Source organism: Brachionichthys hirsutus, chromosome 9, assembly GCF_040956055.1.
Source record: "Brachionichthys hirsutus isolate HB-005 chromosome 9, CSIRO-AGI_Bhir_v1, whole genome shotgun sequence".
Classification (NCBI taxonomy): Eukaryota; Metazoa; Chordata; class Actinopteri; order Lophiiformes; family Brachionichthyidae; genus Brachionichthys; species Brachionichthys hirsutus.
This window is the reverse complement of record NC_090905.1, coordinates 12,902,042-12,926,948: the sequence shown is the minus strand read 5'-3', so window position 1 is coordinate 12,926,948 and position 24,907 is coordinate 12,902,042. Positions and strand designations below refer to the sequence as shown.

The 24,907-nt window shown below is 40.9% G+C and overlaps 1 protein-coding gene across 1 annotated transcript; it reads right to left on the bottom strand.

The window, feature by feature from the left end:
• Positions 1-4,018: 4,018 nt before the first annotated feature.
• On the bottom strand, positions 4,019-5,634 carry sox14 (SRY-box transcription factor 14). Its single transcript, XM_068743212.1, has one exon. It carries the CDS (start codon positions 5,511-5,513, stop codon positions 4,797-4,799), a length of 717 nt encoding a protein of 238 aa, XP_068599313.1. The 5' UTR covers positions 5,514-5,634; the 3' UTR covers positions 4,019-4,796.
• Positions 5,635-24,907: the final 19,273 nt, after the last annotated feature.

Sequence of the window (24,907 nt, the reverse complement as noted above, 5' to 3'; positions counted from 1 at the left end):
GAATTCAAAATTCTTATAAGAATGAATGAATGGTGAGTCAGCCCTTTTGATGCCTGCAACATGTCAACATGTAAACTTGAAGCTGGCTGTAAGTATAGTCATCTCCATTGATTTGAGCTCCTGGTGTGTTTCATAGCATGCATCTACAACGACTTGCAGACTTGCAGCAAAGGTTTAACCTTTTTCCATTACTGCTTTTGTTAAGGGCCCATGTGGAAATACTAGTGCATGCAAATTGAATATGTGAAGGTCTGGAGAATGAATGACAAAGCAAATATTGTAGGCCAAATTATTAGAATTTCATAAATTCATCTAAAACTTGGACGGTGACTTATTTTCGAGAATCGCTGACTTCATTGATTTTAGATACCTCATATCCGAGGTGAGCAAGGTGAATATTTCTGAAATCAAATAAAGCAGAAGTCTTATTTATGCAAAAGAAGATCATAATTTATAGCGCAAGACGGATCTGTAGTATTCATGAGCAAGACGGCAACAAAAGACATATTCAGCCCCATGATTTGATGTATGGAAAGTTTATGCCGCATGCAAATTCAGAGAGCCCAGCACAATAACTCAAAAGTAACTGCATTAAAAGCACACACAAATGCATGTGTGAGTCTTCTCACACACCAACACGCTCTGCAAAGTGTGACATACATTTTAATTTATGGAAGGTTTTTGAGTTAGGAAGGACATGCATAATGATAAATATACATGAGAAAATCCAGCAGCCTGATAAGTGGCCTCTGAGTGTGTGGTCACTAGTGGAGGAGTGTGATCCAAGCTTAGCAGCTCTGAATCAGCAGCATCTGACACCCAAATTAATTTAGAAGACTGCAAGCAAACAGTCAGGCTGCACTGTGAGGACGCCAGCCTCCGATTACAGCGAAAATATTCGTCTTTACTGAGGATGTGGAACAAGAAACTCCAAGCTGGAAGCCTGCAACCATTCAGGGTTCAGAAAAAATTCCGTTGGTCACAAGATAATGTGAATTAGCAGTGGCGAATGACTTTTTGTGCAACACTAAATTAGAACGTTTTTCTCTGACTCTAATTTCATTTTATTAAATAATCTAATTTTCAAAAGGTGGCGAGCAAATCAAACCATGTCTTGGTGCAACTGAACTCAATAACCTGCAGCAGGAGGCTAAACATTAAATATAAATATGAATAAAAGCACTTCTGTAAAAGGAATACAAATAAATATGTATCTAAATATTTAATTGAATATTGAATTAATCAATTAGAGCATTTTTGATCCTTCTAATCATTATGTACATATTTGTCTAAATTAAAACATCAGATAAATATAAGATGAGTAAAGCAGCACTGTGTTCTCTCAAAGCAAATAATAGACTCTGAATATTAAGGTAAAGTTGTCACTTGATAACTGGAATGAGTTTTAGGAGTTTTTGACTGGATGAATAAATATAATAAAACTTTTTTTAAAGTCACAAACCAGTGACGGGTTAACTTTATCCGGTGCAGAAAATGAACCTGATGCAGAACCTGTGCCTCAGGAAACGCGTCCTGCGGATGCTCTCCTCCTCAGGACCCGATGAACTCCGCAGAACTGATCACGCAGACCCACGTGCGTGCACGCGCGCCGGATAAAGAGGAAAAGACACGCGCTGTCTTCATATGTGTCCGGAGGAATAAAGTGTTGGTGTAAATCACCTTCCCTGCGTGGCTTGATTCCTTTTCTCTCAGCTCATCCGGTCCCTTTCTTCTTTATCAGCTCGTTCAAGATTTCATTTCTTTCAAATGAGAATTCAGGGACCCCCAAATTCAAGCCCCGCGCCTTCAAACAACAACTGCACGGTTTTACTTTTCCTCCCGTCAAAATGGTATCCCAGATTCAATTTTAGATAGACGAGGATTTAGCCAGTGATGATATTTTTTTATTTTTTTTTTGGTCTTTCGGAGACAATATTTAATATGCTGAATGAGATCAGTTTCCTCACACACGCACACGCACGCACACACACAGACACAAAATAATTTCTGAATATATATTTGTGTCAAATCTCGCTTTGACATGCGCCAGACTAAATGCATCTTTTTGAAGCGAGCCTGTATTTAACATTGAATCCTCTATTCCCCGACAGCAATGTCGTCATCATTGATCAGCAGCATCAGCGCGGCATCCATCGTATTTATTTCTTTAACCTCTCCTTCAGGGGATTTTTTTTTTTTTTTGCCTCCTTATGATTTAGGAAATTAGTACGCCTTAATACAAAACCACATTCTCAAAAGCCACTTATTAAACTCAATTTACTGGAGATGATTTCAGGGTAACATTAAAAGACAATAATGTAAATGACCCATGGCTTTTTAATTAAAAGAAACGAAAAACTCGCCCCTCCTCTATTTCTCTTTCATCCGCTATCATTTTTTGGGGGACTTTAATAGTTGTGGAAGGAAAGTAAAAGCGCCAGCTTCACTCGGCACCCCCCTCCTCGTTGACTTTTATCACCAAATGAAGCATATAAATGACCTGAAAGCGGTGGCTGTCGCGTTAAATTAAATACAATAAAGAACAATTATCCTCTCCTTTTTCTGTGATCTCCGCTGAAAATGAGTCCCGGAGAGATAAGGCAGATTGAATTCTTTCTGTTGTGCTCCAATAAAAACGTCAGAGGGGGGGGGGGGGGGATTTAAAGCCAACCCTATAATTTCGAATCATAATTTCCCTCCCATTATACCTCTCAGATCCCGTTTATCATTCGGGTTATTTATTTCAGGGCGTTGTAACCGCACGTGTATAATTAAAGGTAGCGACTGGATCGCGCCCTGAAAAGCTTGAAAAAGGGCTTCAATGTATAATATAGAAAAAAAATATGAAAGAAAATCCCTGCAGTGATTTGAAACAACAGAAAGCCTCATTTGATGATGGGAGGGAAACTATTACTATAGTAACTGCTGTTACTCCTGGAAGTAATTATATATTTTTTCTCTCGTTTCAAACTTGAATTCGGTTGCTTTGGGCGTTTGATGTAAAACTTCACATTCGGTTCAATGAAGTATCACCCTAATTTACAGCTCCAGATAAGGACGAAGTCTGTCATAAAAATATCCCCTCTTTTTACCCCCCCCCCCCCCCCCCCCTTTCCCTGCCAGGATTGAATTGCACCTTGGGCAATAGTGCGGAATCGTGGATCTTAACTTCGCTCGCCATATGTTCCTGGCAGATAAGTAAACAATTTGGATGTGGAATGATTGTTTTTTTTTATTATTATTAATACAGTAGTAATATGAGGTCTAGGCTTCACGCCGCGATCCACAAATCCTCCTCTCCTTTAGGAATGGAGGAGAAGTCATTAAATGCTTGTATATTTCCTGCTGTATGCCTTTTCCGATCGTCTCAACAACAGCCGAGGCGATAAATGATTGCAGGTTTCTACAGGTTTAAACACGATAACCGGTTTGGATTGCAGCAGTATTTTTGTTTTTTGATTTTGGTCAAACAGGCGCTGATGAGCTGCTGTGCAGTCAGGGGGAAATCTAAAATCACTCCGCGTTCAGCTTGTCCCATTAGTTTAACCTATAATTAAGACGCTCCTCTCCTTGATGTGCTTGAGGCAGTCAAACGGGTCGCAGCCCCCCCCCAGGGAAGCTTCTCCTGCTGTCAAACATCAGAGGATCAACCGGTTCATCGCGGTGTCACGGACGCGTCTGAAAGCTGCTCCCAGAGAAGCTGAAACCGGATGAGGAGGCTTGTCCTTTGACTTTGTTAATGTTCAGTCTTTAGCCAATCAACAGCAAGGAATCGATCAGTTTGGGATCAAGTTGAGTCGAACTTTAAAAATGCGCAACATTCTCAGAATAGTTTTGCTTAAAAAACGTTACATTTATTATTATTATTATTATTGCATGTTTTATTATTTGATCTATTATTCCAACAGGTTTTCCTCAACCCCGCGGGCCTTGCCTGCTATCTCGCTATCTTCGTCATCTCAAGCGCCCAATAACCTACAAATACAGGAAATTGATAGCATTGAAGACAGATTGTCTTTATTGGAAATGCCTTTGTTCATCCATTGAACAAAGAGCAGGAGGTATATCAACCTTCTAGATACATTATCCTTTTCCATAACATGACAAATTTTAAATAACCATCTCAAATGATATTACACATATACCTCCTTGAATTGAAGTAGTTATTCTTAAAAAAAACGAAAAGAGGGGAAAGTAACGCGTGTATATCAGCACTGAATCACAGGAAAAAATGTCAAATAAAACATTTGGGTGTAAATTCTTTTCTTTTCTTTTCGTCGTCTTAAATAGACCGTCTAGTTTTATGTGCCAGTTTCTTGATAAATATAAACAATATGACCCGTATATAATCCAGCCTACATTGGTCCTGATTTTGACCTTATTACATCATAAAATTACGAGTGCCCAAAAATGATATAGGCCTATACAGGTGATAGGAATGCTAATTGTGCAAGCCAAATTCAAAGTAAAGAGGACCCTAACACAAAATCAGCATTTCAGCATTGAAACGTACACAATAAATAAAGTTAAAGGCCTCCTTTTCTGGCTGCCATAAAAGTTATAACATGTACATTTCTTACAGTTCACAGGGCACCGTCCCTCACATCACATCCCAGCTCCGCTCCGGTCAGGAACGTCATGGATCTCTGGAAAAGTTTGTTTTCTTCTCTTTTTGTTGCAAGTCCAAGGCAGACTGATTCTGTTCATGCCTTATAATAGGACGCGCTGTCCATAATATATTTACATGCATTTCAGTATTCAAATGAATAAAATAAAAAAGTAAGTAGTCTTGAGGGTTACATGGCAGCGGCATGTGCGGATGAGTATGGATCTATCCCAGTCTTGGTCATACCTGGAAACAGTATGTAGGCTACCGGGGGCTGTAAACTGGACGCTGACCAGGCTGTGCAGTTACACGGGACAACATAGCCCGGGTTCGTGGGCGACGGGTGGGTGTGGGTGTGCTGACTGGGGCACCCAAGGGTGCCGAACGCGCCGTTCTGGTATCCCAACGAGGACGCGTACGGCAAAGTGCTGGCGCTCAACGCGTGGGGCATCTCCGTCATCTTCTGAATGGCGCTGGAGCTGAACTGACTCGGGTCGAGGAAGGAGTAAGGAGAGGACGTCGGCGGCAGAAACGCTCTGGCTTTCTCCGAGTGGCCCAAAAGCGTGTCCGCGGCGGACATGGGAAGTCCCTTCAAGTGGTCGGTGTCCCCGAGGTAAGGCAAAGGGAAAACGTACCTGTCCTTCTTGAGCAGGTTTTTGGGCTTGCGCCTGGGTCGGTACTTGTAGTCGGGATGCTCCTTCATGTGTTGAGCCCGCAGCCTCTTGGCCTCGTCAATGTAAGGTCTCTTCTCAGACTCGGACAGCAGCTTCCACTCGGCTCCCAGCCTTTTGCTGATCTCTGAGTTGTGCATTTTGGGATTCTCCTGTGCCATTTTCCTCCTCTGACCTCTGGACCAAACCATGAACGCGTTCATGGGTCTCTTGATATGATCGGCGGGCTTTGACATCTTTAAAAGGGGGCTGTTTTATTCCCAGTGTTAAAAGTTCTTATTGCGCGGAGGGGAAATGATTCACCTGTCCAGATGGCCAGCACCAGGCATGCCACGTCTGGGATGCTGCTCGTGCGTAAAAGAGCAAAAGCAAAACAGAACGAAAAATAAAAATCCAGAGCCCGAGTTAAAACACTGATGCGCGCGTTCGTTCAAGTCCAGTTACAACTCGCTTTCAGACCTGGCAGTACAGGAAAAACACAAACAAGATGTACACGCGTAAAAAGAAATCCTCAAAGGTGAAAGCAGTGTTCCGCAGTCAGTTTGCAGGAGTCGTAAAAGTGCAATTTCTCCTGGATCCACTGCTCTTTCTCTTTCTCTCTCTCTCTCTCTCTCTCTCTCCCTCTCTGAGGTTTGTCGTCAAGCACCTGGCTTGGAAATGAACGGAAGAGCGTGAATACGAGCCAAAAGCGGTGAAGTTCAAAGGCTGGGCTGGTTTGGTTTCTGCACGCAATCTGACATAATCTGCAGGGCGTTCACTCACCAACCTGAGCGCCCAATCAGAACCAAGGAGGACTATTCTAATACCTTCAGCAAAACATATATGTACAATACAACATAAACAAAGAGCGGCGGGGGAGAAATAATAAGGAACGAACGGCTGTGCGTGTATGTGTGTGTACATGTAGGTGTGTGTGTGTGTGTGTACGTGTGCGAGGGTGTGCGCGCAGTGGGTAATACTCAGGATCCCTCCCTGATTCCATTTAACGTAATGAATCCCAACAAACACGGACCTTCAACCTCAAACCTGTTTAGCGAGCAACCATTTAATACAAAGGTGCGCTGTGAGCCATCAGTGCCTGCATGCCCAGCGAATAATAATACATAATAATAATGATGATAATAATAATAAATAATAATAATACATCATAATAATGATGATAATAATAATAAATAATAATAATAATAATAATAATGATGATGATGATAATAATAATAAATACTAATAATAACAATAATAATAATAATAATAACAATACTACTACTAATATAATAATAATAAATAATAATGATGATAATAATAATAAATAATAACAATAATAATAAATACAAGTTATAATAATAAATAAATAATAACAATAATAATAATAATAACAATAATAATAAATAAAAGTAATAATAATAATAATAATAATAATAGCCCATCTGCCTCCGTCTTGCTCAAGGACACTTCAGCTGGTGTTTAGCCCGTTTCTTTCTGCCGCAGATCGGTCACAACACCTACACCGTGAAAACAATCTACTGGGGGGGGGGGGGGGGGTTAGGGTTAGGTGTACGTTTTCCAAACACGTTGCTCCCAAGGATGACACGATTAAAAGCATCAAGCAGTAGAAGGGAGGCCCGCCAAACAAACACGTGCGAGCTCTGAACGTATGGAAAACTCCCATCGTGTCGTGACAGAATGACAAACACCGAGAATATATCAGGGCAAATGTAAACGTTTAGAAGACCGTCATTGTGAGCCTATAATTGTTGCATTAGCCCACATCAATTCGACAGTGTGGTTGTAAGGAGGCACAGAGTGATCGTTTTCAAATGCAAATTTCAATGAGGACCTCTAATAGCCCTCGGGCTAATGTGCTTGATATATGATTCCTTCAGCTGTGATTATTAAACCAAACCCACACAGATGATTTTTTTCACACACGTCTAAATGCTGTGATTGGAGCAGCTCTAGTTACACCGCTAAATGGGCCTATAGATTTATATGTATACTGTATCTGTCTATTCATTTTTAAATGAAAACAATAATGAATGAATATATATGGATATGATGATAACGCACTGAACTAAACAAGCACAGATATTTACCCTTAGAAATGTGATAACATGTTTTTCAGCTCTATCTTTAAAGCTTAAGGATACGTGATTCCATACAACGCCGGATGGCTTGGTGTTTGTAACAGAGAGTTCAATCTGAGAGATTTATTCCCATATTTCTCCCACGCCAGTCCGTCTCACCCCCCCCCCCCCCCCCCCCCCTCTCTCTCTCTCTCTCCGCTCTCCGTCTCCCCTCATTTACGCATGCGTCAAACGGCGCTGTAGCGACATTTCCATCACACATTTCCTTACAAAGCCTGAAATGATCGCATAAATGTTCTTTTGGGGAGGAAAATTCCTCTCAACCCTCGCTTACAGTGGCCCCCCACAGCTGAAGACGCCCCCCGACTTTTTTTTTTCCAGCTGCAGCGTCGACCGGATGGCTGCAAAACGAAACAGCTAAAATCCTCCGAATCGACAGTTATGATGTTCATCAGCAACCGTGAGGTATTATGCTGCATGCTCGGACTGTATATTTCATCGCATTTGAAGTTTAAATTGTGTTACGCTATCTTTTACTGAGCAGTGTATGCAATTTGACGCAGCGTTTAGCCCACACCGGCTTATAGGCTTCATTTGAGATCAATGAATCTGATAAGGGAAATTATTTTAGGGGCTGAGCCTCCTACTCACGAGGGAGAAGTCAACTATGTTGCTTATTCAAAAATCGGATTGTCTAATAAATGGACGCCTGAAAGTTCCCTCGACAATTTAGCGCGGGGTAATGAGAAATGCAATAGGTTTTAATTTGTTAGGGATCGAGAAGATTTCTATTCACGTTTCTCTGACTTAAATGTTGCAATATTGGGCTGTTTTAAAAAGTAATAATGTGGTTATAAATAAAATAGCTCTGGGGTTTTACCTGCCTGATAAATCCTCTCCTCCAAAGTTCAGTGATTTGATTGTCATCTGAAAAAGTATAAAGTAAAAATAAACGTAACAAGAGTATTATATATTTACTGTCTGCATGCCAGTATTTGATTCATTTGGATTATAAGGGTTAGGAGACAGTAATTATTATAAAATAATTTAAGAAGTACGTCTGGTGAAAGTTCATTTCTGCTAATTACAATCATCTTTACACACATTCACTAGTAAATGATCTAAGAACACATCTCCAGCCACCTGTCCTTGAAGTGAACGGCAGCGGCATGACGCACAGAGCCTGTTAGCCGGCTGGGGCTCCGGCGGCGCACCGAGGTAAGCTCCGCCACCGTAACTGTCCATGGTGCTGAAGCGGTAAGAGGTTTTCTCCACTCCAAAACTCTTAAAAGCTGGGCTTGACATTTCAATGCCTTTTATTGTATTTCCATCGTATTTTGTGGTGGGTTCTTGCAAAAATAAAATGTTGGAAAGTGAAACAACTGTCACAGCACCGACGTTTACTTTTTATTTATTTATTTATTTTATTATTATTAATATTATTATTATTATTATTATTATTATTATTCCATCAGAACGTCTTAAAGCCAACACCTAATTTTGTTATGGAGGAACTGCTGTTAAAACACATTTGGAAGCATCGCTATAAAGACATTTATGTTGTCAGAAAACAGGCATGATTTTGTCCCTGTCTGCAGCGATAGATAGATAGATAGATAGATAGATAGATAGAAGTTTGATGGATGGATGGATTGATAGACACTGTGTTGACTTGGTTCCTACATTCCAGTGTGAGGCATTATAAAATGAAGCATTCTTCATTCTCTCACTGAGTGCAAATCTTTAATCCGGATACAGACGCCTGAAAATAATCATACTTTGTTGTCAGTTGAGGCCATTTTTCCATCTTATTCCTGGAAGTGCATCTTAATGCTTCATATTCGTTCATGTCTGCAGTGTTAAACACACAAATTACTTCACAGCTACATTGAAAGAAATCCTAAATCAAACACATTATCTGCTCCCAAGGACCATTCATTGACACCGAGAAGCAATCTAAACATGGAGAGAACATGGATCTAATATTATAGAACATATATATATGGCAATATATATATGTATATCATATCTTTGTGGTGATAATTTCTCAGTAGAGAAGTAAAATTGGTCCTGAATGAAATCTTTTGAAATGACTACGCTTAAGCTGCCCGGACTTTTATTGTGCTTCACTGGATAGTACAGAGAAGAGCAGGAGAAAAATAACAAAGGTTCAAGGCATCAGGTAATAATGAAAGGATAGGGTCACCACTTCAAAGACTACCGGGTCCACATCACACAATTATTCAATACAATTAGGATTAAAGGGCCAAAAGAGATAACGGGAGATAGGGATAAATTATCACTAAAGGAAATATGTTGCTCTCTCCTGACCTTCATTAAGAGGGGGAAAAAAACTCATTTGGTGCTGCAGAGGGATTGGAGCTGTTCACATGAGACCGTGACGCATTAGATAAAACATAAATGAGAATCTGAACTATTACTAAACAGGGGTGAAAATAAATAGATATTTTCAGAATAAAACAAAATAAATAATATTACAAAAACACACAGTTTGAACAATAATACATTCAATACCTTTTAATTCTTGTCATAGATTTGCAATAATTTCAGAACATATAGTACAGTGAATTGCATTTACTACTTATTGAGGCTACCTAAAGCAAAATATATGTCAGGGGATTTAAGATTCCATATTTGAATTGCAAATAGCAATTTTGCATTTATAGTGATTTGCAGACGAACGCTCAACTAAAACCAAGAAAGAAAGGAAGAACAGAGAAGCTCCGATTCTAACACATACAGGGAGGGGATGTGACTTCAGTCTGTGCTCCGGATGCCATTACTCCACTATAACATGCGTCTCCATGAGCATGCACGTAGTGTGTGCTGTCTGTTCAAATAACAGCTAATGACAAGCATCGAAAGAAGCAACTGGACTACAGCGTTGAAATGAAGAATCGATCCAAGTTTTCCTGCGTGGTCTCTTTTGCCCTCTATCCACGATGTATGTCACTGTGCCCACAAACAAACATGCACTTCTTCAAGTTGAACATGGTAACCCAGGTTAGATAATCTCCCTCCTGTTGAAGAGATAATTGATTATGAGATATCATAGAAAAAGATCAGACTCAATAGTTATTGAAACCCTTTTCCTGTTAGAACAAACGAATATTCTGCAGCTGATGATGTCACGAGTGTGTGTGTGTGGTTGACATTTGATCATTCCGTGGCGTGCCATTGATTAAGTATATATGTTAGTGATGCCGGGGCATTTACTGTTTTCTGCAAAAGCTGAAGTCAAGGACTAGAGAAGTTTCCATTAAAAAAAACTGAACCGATTGAGCTGCAGGATACGGACGAGTGTTGCCGAGTGTTACAATCTTCTACTTACCACTAATTGTTGGCCTCTTCATATCTTCTATAGGTCTCTCCCAAAGTTGAACTGAGCAACTTGGACTTTGAGCATACCCTCCACCTCTTGATGCCATGGAATCAGCCACGAGGAGGAGTCAACGCTTGGATTGGGAGAAAACGAGCTCTTCTATCTTCCTTTTATGTTTCTTCTTCATGTCTTTGCTTAACAACTGCCTCGCTTCTCATGCCAGGAGAAAATAGTGGACAAAAAAACCCCTCTCACCCAGCATGCTGTGGAAAACAATAGCTATCCCATCATTTCCACAACATCTGCATCACGGCTTCCCAGAGGTCGCACAATGCTTCCCGCTGCTGTTGAGTTGAACTCTTCTGTCTGTGGCGACAGGCTCAGTGTTTCCCAGATACTCATTCCTTAATTGGAAAATGCTGAACGACTATATTATCATCGCCATCGTGTTGCTGCAGTTTAGTTTTCATAGACACACATTTAAAAAAAATGCATTTAATGTACATGGAAACCTGCATACTTGTAAATGTATGAATGCATATGTAAGTTTTGTCAGTTTACTCACCTGTGTACAATGTTAGATCTGTACAGCATGAAGGTGACAGCTAATAGGCAACCTTCAACCCTCAGACCCTGAAGATTTGAATATGGATTCAGACCCGATCTCACCGAGCACGCTAACACGTCCACCACAACTCACCGTTCAAACAAGCCGTCGATCCCTCCTTGTTACAAAGAAGCAAGCAAAAATTAAACGTATAAGAAAACCTTTTACGAAGTAACCAATGTTGCGAGGCTCCTTCAAAAGATAAAAGTCCATGTGTTCAAAGTTCCATCAGACTGTGTTTCTTTAAAGTATAATAGAAAGCCCTGCTAAGAACTGAAGCACACTAGACACATTATCTAAAGTCAAAGTTTCCACATAGCCTTAGTCATGAGAAGAAAAACGTCAAAATCAGTTCTTTAGCCGAGTAAACGGTGGAGGAATATCGTTGGTAGCGCAACCAGAAAGACCAGAGAAACAGTTATTACACTCAAATCTGGAAGTTCTAAAGGCATGAGTTATAAATGCATCATCACGCAGTGACAGAAGAGGTCAGATGTCACTTGGTGTTATTTTATTCATTTTACTTATCTGTTTGGGGGCATGGGCAGCACGGTGGCGCAGTGGTAAGCGCTGTTGCCTCACAGCAAGAAGATCATAGGTTCCAATCTGACTTGTGGCCTTTCTGTGAGGAGTTTGCATGTTCTCTTCCTGTCTGCGTGGGTTCTTTCCGGGTTCTCCAGCTTCCTCCCACCACCAAAAACATGCAGATTAGGTGTGTACCAAGCCCTCTCGCATCTTGACTGCTGGCATAGGCTCCAGCACGGCCCCGTGACCCGCTAACGGACAAAGCGGCTCACAAGATGAATGAATGAATGCTTGGGAGCATGCTGGAGTTCACAGTATTTAAAACTGAACATTTGTGAAGAAGCGGAAAACAACGATGTTCACTCAGAATCATTAAAAAAATAATGGATTGACTGCTGTGGTCGAGATATTTCAAGAATGGCACCAGCGACCAGACTGTAATTTAACAGACAGCAACTGATACAAAATCATGACATTTAAGAAGAGTTTAAAGGCTAATGAGGTAACATGTTGTAGAATTTCAATAATACATGGAACAAGTTAGAAAAGATTGCTGCAATTACACTTATTCCTGCTTTTAAAGCAGAAAAAACTCTGCAGTCTGGAGGAGGAGCCTCAGCAAAGGTGCAGCTCACTCATTACCTCCCATTATAGCCTTGAGCTTATCTCATCATCTGACATACGTTGTCTTTTTAGGGGCGTGCCCCAGCATAGACACCCAGGCTCCAGTGCTCCTTTTTAATTATTGGAAAAAAAATATTTCTTAATAAATACTAGACAGACCAGTGAAATATAATGTATCCATAAATTGGATTTGCTGGTTATATTACTGCGTGGACACCCAGAGGTAAATGTGGCCTTTAGTGGCAAATCACATCCTGGTGATCAACGGCCTCGTGAAACTGTAAAGGGAGCTGCAAATCACAGTCAAGTAAAAAAAAAAAAAAAAAATGAAAAGATTAAAATACATCTGGACAGGTCAATAATCCCAAAAGAACCTAATCAAACATAGAGACGTCCACGCCTGTATTTTAGCAGTGTGAATATATGTCCTGTCTTTAAATCCCTCATCATAAGGCTACCGCTGCGTGAGACTAGAACCTCAAGGCGCTGTGCCGATGCCCCAGAAAGAGATGAATTCAAACCCAAAGATGAAAATCAATACTTCAGAATGTCTCAGAATCACACAAATCAAATCAGCCCCCCACTTGTTGTTTTCTTTGCAGAATGTTCATCCTGAACTATGAAGGTCAGAAACCTTTACCTGACAAGCATGTCATACTGCAGGCCCGGTAGAAGCGGTAGAACCCACGCCAGACAGCCACGGGAAATAACGGGAGGCAGACGGTAGAACGTAGAATCATTTGAAGCCAGACACACTGATGGAGAGCAAAGAATAATATTTTACAAATCTGTATCAGCAAATGATTCATTCATTTTTGCTGAATGATCTGTTCAAGGCTTGTGAGGTATCGGTTTCCTTTTCTTTTGCAGAAGATCTCGTGAGATCACGAGTTCAAAAGAACAGTTCACTTTGGAGCTCCCATCGGAGAATGTCCTGGAAAGCCTTACGCTCATGGGCTTTGAAGTGATTTAACTGTCGTAATCTCACCGTTCAGAAATGGGTGGGAAACAAATTCTGTTAATATTTCCATGAGAAGGGCTCTTTTAAAACTACAGTCAACATATCAATTCAATGCAATTACATTGTATTTATATAGCGCCAGATCACAACAGAAAGTTATCTCAAGGCACTTTACAGGTGTAGCAGGGAAAGACAGAACCCAACTTGACCCACAAGAGCAAGCACTTTGGCGACAGAGGCAAGGAAAAACTTACCTTTAACAGGCAGAAACCTTGGACAGAACCTAAGACTCATAGTGGATGGTCATCTGTCTGGACCGGCTGGGTTGAGAAGGGGGGAGCGAGAGAATGACAGGTAGGAGGAGAGTCATATACAAAGAGATGGATAGAGAAGTGATAGAGAGACAGAAAGCAGAAGCAGACAAAACAAAATGTAACTTACAGGCTGCTGAACAAGATACTGACAAAAGAGCTCCTATACTGTATACAAATCTATAAATGCTAATGCTAGCCATAGGGACATCAGTGTTGAGGGCCACAGGTCCAGGTTCTGCAGCACCACAGACAGAAGGACCTGCAGACAGAGACAGAAAGAGGGACAAACAGAGGGAGAGAGAGAGCGCGAGACTATACGGGGAAGAGAGAGAGAGGGATTAGAATTTGTATGTTTAAAACTGTCATTTTCTAAGATGACCTTTATTTAGCCTGAAAGTTTAAGATGTTAATCGCTATCATTCAGTCGGTGGAGCCTGACCTTAAGACCATTACAGCTGGAAGGTGAGCTGCTGTCAAATGACCAAAAGCTCCGCTCCGGACCCGGCGGGTCATTCATTAGTGAGAGAGAAGAATGATTTCATGTCACCAGCATTTGTCCCACATTTTGGCTCCCTTGCTGCCATTGTGACCCCGCAGCTTGCTCTGTAATAGGTGCCGCTTTAAGGCACTCACGGGTGGATCGAGCTGTTTATTCACAAGCAAACCCAACTTGAAAGGCGGATGTAACCCTGACTCAGAACTCTGGAGGGTTGCACTAAGATTGAAATTGGTCTGACTCTCTCTCTCTCTCTGGAATTGAGGGTCCATTGTATTATGTCAAACAAAAGGTTTTTTATCAGAGGCTCTTAATGTACCCCCCCCCCCCCACTCTCATGGCCACCAACTCGTTCTTCTCTTCCTCTCTTTTCTCATTCATTTATTCCACTGTGTGTGGAAATAGGCCGGGCAACAATTAATTTCAGAATGAATTCAGGCAGGATCTATTACCCCTCTCTGCCTCTATTGCTCTAATGGAAATCTATTTCACTTCTCTTTTGTGTCCAATATAATTTAATGCCCATTTTATTAATGGCCTGAAATAATTACGGAAGGCTTTTGTGATTCTTGAGTATGTTTCATTTAATTGTGTAATAAATGTCTAATCAGCGTTCCCATCTGAAGCCATTATGGCATTAAAATTAACAATTACGCCACAAATGTCTTGGTGAATGCGTCGGGGTCTATAGAAATCGTTGCTGATAACAAGACACATATAAATCATTCATGAGAATATTTTTTTCAGAGAAAAGCAAAGTGAGAGATAGGAGGATGGGAGGGAGGAAAAAAGAAGTTGGGGGGAGAAAAGAGAAGAAGAAAGAGGCTGAGTTTTCTTTATTCCATTCAAAAACCAGGGATGGCCAAAAGATAGGGCATTTTAAAACTGTGTCACCCCCTCTAGTTATTTTCTTCCCCTGTCTCTCTCTATCGCCCTTTAATTTGCCTTCCTCTTTATTTTTGAAGTGACAGATTTCACTTTGGGAATTCATTAACCGTTAACTTGGCCGATAAAATATCTATCAGCCCTTCTGCCCGGTTCCTTTGCTAAGCTGCGTGGCGCCCCGGTTCAACGTTGTGGGTGACCAAAGGCAATTAAAGAGGCTTCACACGCCCCCTCACCATCCCAGCGTCACTTGCTCAGCGAGAAGAGGAAGGCTGCTCAACGTACCAGTGAGAATTGTTTTCTTACCAGCCAAGTATACACATTTCACGCTATGGGGGTGAAATGAAACTGATAGGACTCTTCCACTGAAGAGTCCTATCAGTTCCAACCTAATATACTACAATTGGTTTTGGTGAATCTGTTTTAATAGCTTTATGTTTTGTTTCGTTCATTTTGATTTGTGCTCTATGACCATGAAGCAAAAAAGGAAGCCCCCAGGAGGTGATTTTATTTTCAATCAAACACCCTTTTCTGGATCAAACAGCCTTGAATGAGTTGGTCTGTATAAGCGTAAATCTGTGGCGGCCCTCTGAGCAGGCCGGACTGTCCAGTAGTTCGGTAAAACAACATCAGCGCACTTACACTCACTTAGTTTGTGCTACCAAAATAATTCTCTCTTCACTTGTGCTAATTGTTTTATGAGTAGTCCACAGGTAGTTGTGGGTGCAGTTAATTTTGTCTCATATTTTAATCCAATTTGTATTACATTTTAGCAGCTACTTTTCCATCACCTGAATGGAAAAGTAGCAATACATATGAATAAAGTGCAACCACAAAGGACAGGACAACCCTATTGCTCATTAAATCATTTTTTATAATTTGTTGATAATTTTTTGCCATCTATATATAAATATAGTACAATATCGTAACTATAATTAAATAAAAATCTTCTATGTTTGTTCTATTTCATTGGAGTTTCTCGTGATATTGTCAATGGCAAATAAATTCTGAATTTTAAAAAAGTTGGATGCTACTGAACGTCTAATTGGTTCTTCATTGACCAATCAATTCTATTTTCTTTAACTAAGTAAAAGATCCTTTTCTAGCACACCTTTGCTGAAACAGTACAAATACATGCATGACAACTCAGCTGGCAATATGGTTTTAAAACTGTTTTGGCACAGGGCCCTTCGTTGAGTTTGAGCCTCGAGGTTCTGTAGTAAATCAGGGCCCACTTTACAGCCTGCATCACTACGGTGAAGGGTTAATCAAGCCTTGTTCCCTAGTAACACAAATAAAGGATTTCAGTGACTAAAGGAGAAAGTGGAATGTTAATCAAAAAGACTAAAATCATGTTGTGATTAACAACTAAAATCATGGCGCAGCACCAAGGCACACGTCCCAAACTGAACACAAAATGACTTTGAGCTGTTTACTGCATTTCATCTTATTAGAGCCTGCTTTATCCAAGCAGATGTTTTCCTATTTAATTATGCATTTACCTTATGTGCAAATTAACCTTGGCATTTTCACAGAGACATTTGTGTGTGATCACACCTCAATGCCCCCCCCCCCCCCCCCCCCCCTTCCAACCAATTTAACTCCAAGCTCCAGATTTCACGGTCAATTTTATCTTGCTCACGCTCAAAGAGTCCATCATCAATTCTTCACAACTTTTCATGTCCCCTTTCTCTGCAGATTCACTGCGAAATTGCCTATTCAGGCCATTAAATAGCTGTGACTGCTATAAATTTGCAGCAACACCCTGTGCTTTGACTGTGCATCTAGAATACTGACCTCCAGGAGCAATTAGTCTTGGTCTTTGTTTATTTACACATCACACAGCTTTTGTTTTTCTTTATTTCAGCGTTTTTGTTTCAGCCTATTCAGCAGCCTGGCACAGCCACATGAACTGGGAGGTCAGTTTTCTTCTTCTAAGTTCATGTTCTGATGAAATCTCGTCAAGAAATAAGCAATTTTGCGCACACACACACACACATCATGCAATGATGGGCAGACCAGATTAACAGTTTGGGTACTGACAGATTTTCAGTCAAAAATATATCAAAAAAATCTAATTTAGGCTCAAATCATCTTGACACGAGTCCAAAATGTGGGAAGGATTTTTGTTCTAAATAAAAGACACAATGGGTGGAAAATGATGCTCAGTGCCTAAAAATGTTTGGCTGCTAACTAATAGTGCATGAGTATCTGTTAGCATATAGCAGCCCAGACAGAGCCCTGGATATCAGGCTAATAGGGTGATCTGTTGAAGAACTAAGGTAAGACAGCTCACACTGTTACCACGAGAGTATGACTGTTGGATGTTTGCGCCACTATAATGCCTCCTAGTACAAAACAGACAATGATGGGAGGAATGATAAATGCAGAAGGACGCAGCAGGAATGGCATCCGGCTGCCAGAATTAAGCATGCAAGCGACTGAAAGTCGATTTGTTGTGGCGACTCCTGGCGGGACAAGCCGGACGACGACGGAGAAGTGTGAGGAGATCTTCTGTGATTTCATCTAATACCACAATTATTGTCCTTAAAATGATAAAGTGTTGATTTAAAAGAGCTGCTAATGTTTGGAATAAGCACCTCCTGCTTTGAATTGACTTGTTCTGCTTGAAGCATATATTGCTCAACGGTCTATTTCATTCTACAGTCACAACTGTCAGGATGAACGTCAAACTGACTTTTCCTGCCGATGAATTATTAAAATGCAAACAATGAAGTAATTTTTGGACAAAGGTGCCACCACATAAACTGTAAACTGCAGTGAAGGATTGAAACGTTGTCGTTGTTGTTGTTGTTTTTCTGAATAAGGGTTTTCTTAATTGTTTTTGCATCAGAGCTGCTTTCTGCCAATCTCTCATGGAAGAAGTGTCAAAGATAAAGGCAATATCTTTATTACACTTAGTCACAGTCTGAGTCCTTTCCTTTGTCTTAGAAGAGACCGCGGTCTGTAATTGGAGACCAGTGGCCATCATCTCTCGGCTGAGAGGGTAAATGAGGGATCCCTAGACTCCGGGATTACCCCATTATTGAGAAGACGTTCCACTAAGCCTCCACCACTGACACATATTCCTGTTCTATGGCCTATTCACTTTAAAATATGTCTTGTCAGGGAGGCTTAGAGAAATCTACATAATCCTTTTTCATCACAATTAAAGATACCACTGAACAATAAAATTGCTTGCTCTCTGGTTTGTTTCATGTTGCTTTGAGGGGGAAAATGGGGTGAGGGAGACGCGGAGCTGAGCCCTGCTGAAGGTTGCAAGAGATGTAAATGAATTGTAGAATGCTTTTTCTTTTTCTGAGGAAGGGCAAAGACCTGAAGACATTTTCTAACCTTTACAAGTGTACAGAGGTTTTGTGACACAAAAGGGCAAAACGTTGGTTTTGTGTAATATTTGGTGATTTGCAGAGATTAGAACAGAAATCTGTCTGAAAATTGTGTAACGGTTAATGATTCCGTTCTTCTGTTTAGACATGAGTAGAAATGTTGTACAGACTAGCATGGGAGAGAGTAAATAAACCTTCATGGACCTGTACCTCCTCAATTCCATCTATATGCTTACATGTAAATATAATTTGCAAAAGGAAATGGAATTCTGTCCCCAGATTATGTTCAGAGATATTTGTTTGACTGCTAAATCACTCCATTTCAGCTCTTAAATGGAGTTGCAGAGATGTGGTCATGGTGGAAAAGTCGCCAGAAGGCCAAGGAAACATGGAATGAATGAAATCCAGAACTTAACTTAGTTTCCTCATAATGTAAATAGAGAATTTATGTCTTTGCCATTACAATGGCCTTTTAAATATATGTGCCGTTTCAGATTAATTAGATATAAACACCATTTCCCGGGAGTCGAGCTTGTCTGCTAGCTTCATGAGCTGCACCAAGAACACAAACTATGAATGCTGACAAACACTCCTTAGGTTTAGCTGCTCGAATTCTCAGAATAGGTAAGATTCACTTTGATTCAACTCTCTTGATTCAATATCAAATGTTGGGTTCACAGGTCAATGTTGGCCCAACCTAAAGTTAGATTTTGCCTTGGGAAGAGCAGATTGTTTGCCTGATGCATGAAATGAGCGTTTTGATGACATTGCTGGTTATACTGGAATTGTATTAGTATTGATCATTTATGTGCTTCCCAAAGCATTTTGTATGAGGTTCAGATTTTGTAAATGTATAAAATCAAAAGTCAGAATGTTTTGGCAAGCAGTCAAAAAAATATATTTCTGAAACTGAAATAATGACTCCAAAATTAATTCCAGAATCCTTTCCTCTTCCTCTCGTTCCAACTAGTCAGCCCCATGCTGCAAGAAAGAGGATTACAACAAGCTAACACTTTATACTGCATGAGCGGAGCATACATGGGACATTTGCCGTCTGGGAGACGGTGACTTCGTCTTTGCGGAGCAGAGAGTGATCTGCTGCTAAATTCTCTGAAATAGCTGAATCATGTTTTTAGCAGCCATTAAATGCTAAGATGACAGCCGTTGTCCTTCCCAGGACAGATGTGAGCTCATGCTGTCTGAGCATTAAAAAAAACTGATACCATCCCTGGAAAATTAGCAGCAAACTATCCACATGAGCTGTGTGTGTACAATCTGGATTGTGTTTAGAGTCCTCTGCTCCCTCGTGTCTCATCAACTTGATGTATTTCCCTTATCCTGGATTGCTCTCTCCAGTTGCTGATCTCCTATGTTTCACAAAACGACAGCTGGAAAAGGTCAAGGAACGTGAATGAATGTGGGAAAAGGGACATATAAATGCATCGCAAGTCTCATTGATGGTGTACTTCACACACACACGGTAGGTTTCTCCAACCTGCCCTTATTGTCACTTCATATGCTTATGAATAAAATGAACAAGTCTCCTCAGATAATTGCATTCAAGCACAAATCCATATCTCATATGTCATGCCCATGCTACTGAAAAAAAAACAATCAATTTGTGCTGATGGATGGAGGAGACATTTTAAATGACAGCTAAATGAAAGCTCCTTGTCACTGTAAAGTCCATAATTATCACTAAAAGCTTCAGGTGTTCTGTTCATCAATGCAGTCATCAGCTTATATCTATAGGAATCATGCATTTATTTCATGAATAGCTGCACAATCAAGTTGTTGTCCACAATGTCATATAAATAAAATGGGATAAAACATGTAATCTGAGGGTCATGTTTATACCCAGCTTAGATCTGGTGAGTTCCTGTAAGCATTATTTAGTGAGAACTCAATCGAAGTCGCTTGCCTGCGCTGGGATCTGCTTATTTTTACATGGCCCCTGGAACTTTATATTTTTTTTATATTGTATTATGGTCTATTGAAGGCAAAGGCAGTACAAGAGTTGGTGTGTGTCCATCAGATTTCCACCCTGAGTGTATAAACATGCCCTTGTCCTTTGGCTCTGGGGGGGGCGACACTGAAACATGGCATCTGACACCGATGTCCTCCTGCTTTCATTTGACCTGCAACGCAACTTTAAAAAGACGACAGCGTCAGGCCAGTCATTCTCAACCAGGCTGCACTATTGACTCATGATCCTTTTTTTAAAGAGTAGTAGCAGTAAAGTTAACAAGTAACACACAGCCCACAGTATACAGTATAAATGAAGGAGGCGCAGGAGGAGGGCAAACATAAGGCCGCTGAGAATGGCCGGCCCAAAGCCAGAGTTTTACATCAGCTGCTGCTTTCATTTCATTTCAGTTCTGCTGCTCTGACCTACAGCATGAGGTCAGCAAGTCGTGCAACACAAGGCCAGTGCTGGAACGCCGACGGTGGACAGACCTCCATCTTTACCACGCGTCAACCATGGTTCAGCTCTAACAGACCTAACCAAAACTAAAACTCAAAAAATCAGAATGAATGTCATAATAAATTGGAATCAGCAACATTCAGATTAGAGGCTAATTTATTCAACATTTTCACTCTGTTTGTCAAACAGATTATAATCTATTTGTCAATTATTTAATCGCATTGAATTACACATCAATGGTTACCGCCAGCCCTAATGACCATTGCTTTCATTTGCTTCATGTATTTTTTACAAACTGTATGTTCAATTGAATTCTGTCTGTTACTCCATTATGATACTCATTGTCTATTTATGCACAAAGCTCAGCGTCAATCAAACTGAACTGATGACTTCTGACCTTGCTAAAGGGACGCTGAACCCCCCCATGGCCTCATAAGCTTTGTGTCAGTGGGTCAGGAGCGAGTTATCTTAGCATATAATTACTGCCAAATAACCCCTGGTTGTTTGTCAACACTTTTCCCACTGTCTTTTCTCCATGCCTTATAATCTGCAGAGTGCCTGCAGGCGCTGCATTTCTGCGATAGCATCTTAAGCCTCTTGTTCCAATACCCTGGCCTGGCAGGAACAACACTGGCCAGTCACTCATTTACAAGCAAAGATAAATGCACAGTCCTTAATCTGTTTCCAGTTAGGTCTCCGGCAACAACGCACAGGCCAGCCCCATGCCTTCAACTCCACCGCAGGCTTAGGCTGCTCCATCAGCTGCCTCCACGCTCACCTCTATCACCTGCCACACAGGTACGCCCGTGATAAGCACACACAGCCAGGGGAAGGTCTCCCCGTAATTAGGATACGATTTTACAGCTTTTGTGCACATCCATTTTTTTTTCACCACTGCTGCAGCAGCATTTTATAGCGATATTACCTTGACGGCTTATTTCCATGTTATGAAAAACTGCTGTTTTTGGATGAGTGGGTCATGAGAGGTTTAGTTAAGAGGATGTGATCTTTGCTTTTCTTTTTCTATCCTGGTTGTTTCCTGCACGTCGGGTTTGGGGAGTTGATTTTTATAATATTTTGCACACAATGGAATCAGTTCACACAAAAGAAAATGACAGCTCTATTAAAAATTAGAATGACAATTAGCAGAGTGCAAATCTCAAAAGGCATACATGCTTAATTCACCAATAAAACGAAACAAGAAGTAAAAATCAATATGCTTAATTTTCACAGGTAAGGTGTGTTTCTTCTAATCAGCACTGACTGATTAGGACGTCCCACTGCTTTATGTTTTAAGCTACACATGTTCAGCACTTTGTGCCAGCTGTGGTTGTTTTAAAGTGCTATATAAATAAAGTTGAGTTGAGACTGATGCTGATGCTTTAATAATAGTAATAATATTTGACCCAGTTGTAGCATTTCATGCAATGATGCCCATTATTTCTGGTTCACTGACACAGGCTGGAAACTAGTAAATAGTAATAACATCTATAATTAAAAAGTCTACCAAAAAGTTACTTTTGCCCTTTTAAAACTGAAACCCTGGTGCGTGTACTGAGACAACTCGCCTGATGCATCCGGTGCCTTCAAGGAACACCAAACATTCGTAGATTTATTTCTATGAACAATTTCCTGATAAAATCATTCTGTCACTCCTCTAAATCCACAAAGTGTCATTCTCCTATTTTGTGTGTGTGTGTGTGTCTATCTTCAAGTCTTTAAGCTAAGCTAAGCTAATTGCTCCATCGAATTCAATGCAAAGACGCAAAATAATCATATTTTCCAAAATGTTCAGCCTTTCCCTTAAACTCATGCTAAGAATTGAATTATTTTAGGGTTGGCCCACGTCAGTCGACTTATCAGTCTGGTGTCTGTGTCTCATTAGAAACCACATTTATTCAAGCTCGGCTCAGAAATTTAAACTGCCAAGCAACAACAACAAAATCGCTGCCAGTGCCATATAATGACTGAGGGAGGAAGAAAGAAATCACTTACACAAGTTCATTAAAGCTTATGCTATCCACTCTATTCTCCTTTTGGGTTGAATAAGACTAAGGGAGAACAATATCCCATTAAAGGCTGTTTCTGCGTCCCACTCGTTCGAATTGCTCCTGAAGTGTCTGTGTTTTTCTGTGGATTAAAGTCTGATAGCACTCGCAGGAAAAATGATCCCCCCCCCCACCCCGTCTGAAGACTTGTGAATACACACAAGGAATGACAGACAGAGAATGGATGAGAAGAAGAGGCTCCTAATGCACTGCCTGCAGAGAGTGAATTAGGAGGCAAATGGTGTGATTATTGTGTGATTGCTGTGGTGGTAGTGGTGGTGATGGTGGGAGCTCACCAGCCCCAGGATGCAGATAGAAACCACCAGGGGTACAAGAGGGGAGCAGGCAATTGTGATTTATGGGTAGCGGCGGGATGATAAGGCAGCTCCCTTCATTTAATGCCTTATCGGCTGCGTTAAAGAAAGGCCACAATTTGCAGCATTCTTAAAGCCCCAGATGTGACTAATCTCTGCAACCTTCCAGACAATCTGTCCCAGGAAAAACTATAGATCACCCACTTGTCTCGCCAATCTGCTCTTCTCCCTTCAGTGTTTAACGCAGGGGAAATGTGTGCTTCAGACCCGAAAGCCTGGGCTGAGAGTGGCAGGCAATAATAATAAAAGAGCATCTAAATCACAAAGAGAGAACTTTACGTGTCCTTTTCATAATTTTGTTTTTGACTGATGACCCTTATTTATTTGCAGTGAATAAAACGCTGTCCCGTGATGTGACTTAAGCATTCTGGTCACGTGATAGAAGTCACTTTGAACAACAAACGGCATCGTCTAGTGTGACATTTTGCATGAGCACTGAGCAGCATAAATACCTGAACAATCCTGCCGATGTCTGATTAGCTCTCATTGTGCAGCAGCTAAACACATAAATAATATGCTCAGCGGCTGCATCACGCAATGCAGGAATTTATCCAGGCTGCATCTGATCTGCGTCACGCTCACAGATATCATGCGTTAATTTGCACTCCCTGAAAAGTCAGACAATTTCCACGCACCAACAAACTCTCTCTCTCTCACACACACACAGGCGGGTGTCTCAGCAATGTTCTACCTGTAGAACTTGACATGGCTGTGCTGCTGATCAATACTAATCACAGAAATAATTACTCACTGGAGCTTAGGTATGCTATTGATTGGTGAGGCAGTTGTTTACATTACTGTCATATCTGATCATAATAATCTTAAAGGGATCTTTTTTTTCTTGAAGTTTAAGGTCCTCAGCCATGTTGCATAAAATGTATGAATGTCAATTCAAGGTCTAATCAATGTGTTCTGATGTATTGAGCACCAGCTGAAGTGCCTTTCATGTGTTGTGTTTCCACAGCAGGACAATCTAGAGGGGAAAAAACAAAGACCTGTGAATATTGACCAGCGCAGTCGACGCATCGAGCGAACTGTATAGAATATTTTCTCCAGCAGCCTCAGATTAACTGTTAACAATGGTCGGACAGACGGATGCATATTGAACATCAGTAAGTTTTCCACTCCGCTTATTCTAAAATCAAAGTGTGAATCCTCAGCCGAGTTTCTGCTTGTGGTTAATAGAAACAAAGGAGAACAAAGTGGAGCCATCTTCCTCTTCCCGTCCTTCATCACCTGGTAATCCCTGCTGCTCTGCCGTTCACCTCTGTGTTTAGCGGAAGCATCCATGAGCTGGCAAACCAACACCATTTTTGCCTTTAAAGTGCTCCCCTCGCCTTAGATTGAGTGCATATATTTATTTTCATATGCCTCACTGTGTTCATAAAGTGTAATTAGTCTGGTATACCCAGGAGTTGATTTCTTCTGTGCCATTCTTAAGTATTCATGGAAGCCAGTGATCTGACAAATGGAATTTTTCAGCATGGCAGCATCTCGCATCTCAGACCTTCATTCCAACAGATAATCCTGTCTAAATATCTGGCCTTGTTTCCACAGGCCTATTTGAATGCTTATACATACATACTCACACACTGCCCTC

Coding starts and splice junctions, on each gene's coding strand:
- sox14 (XM_068743212.1), bottom strand. CDS start 5,513: ATGTCAAAGCCCGCCGATCATATCAAGAGACCCATGAACGCGTTCATG.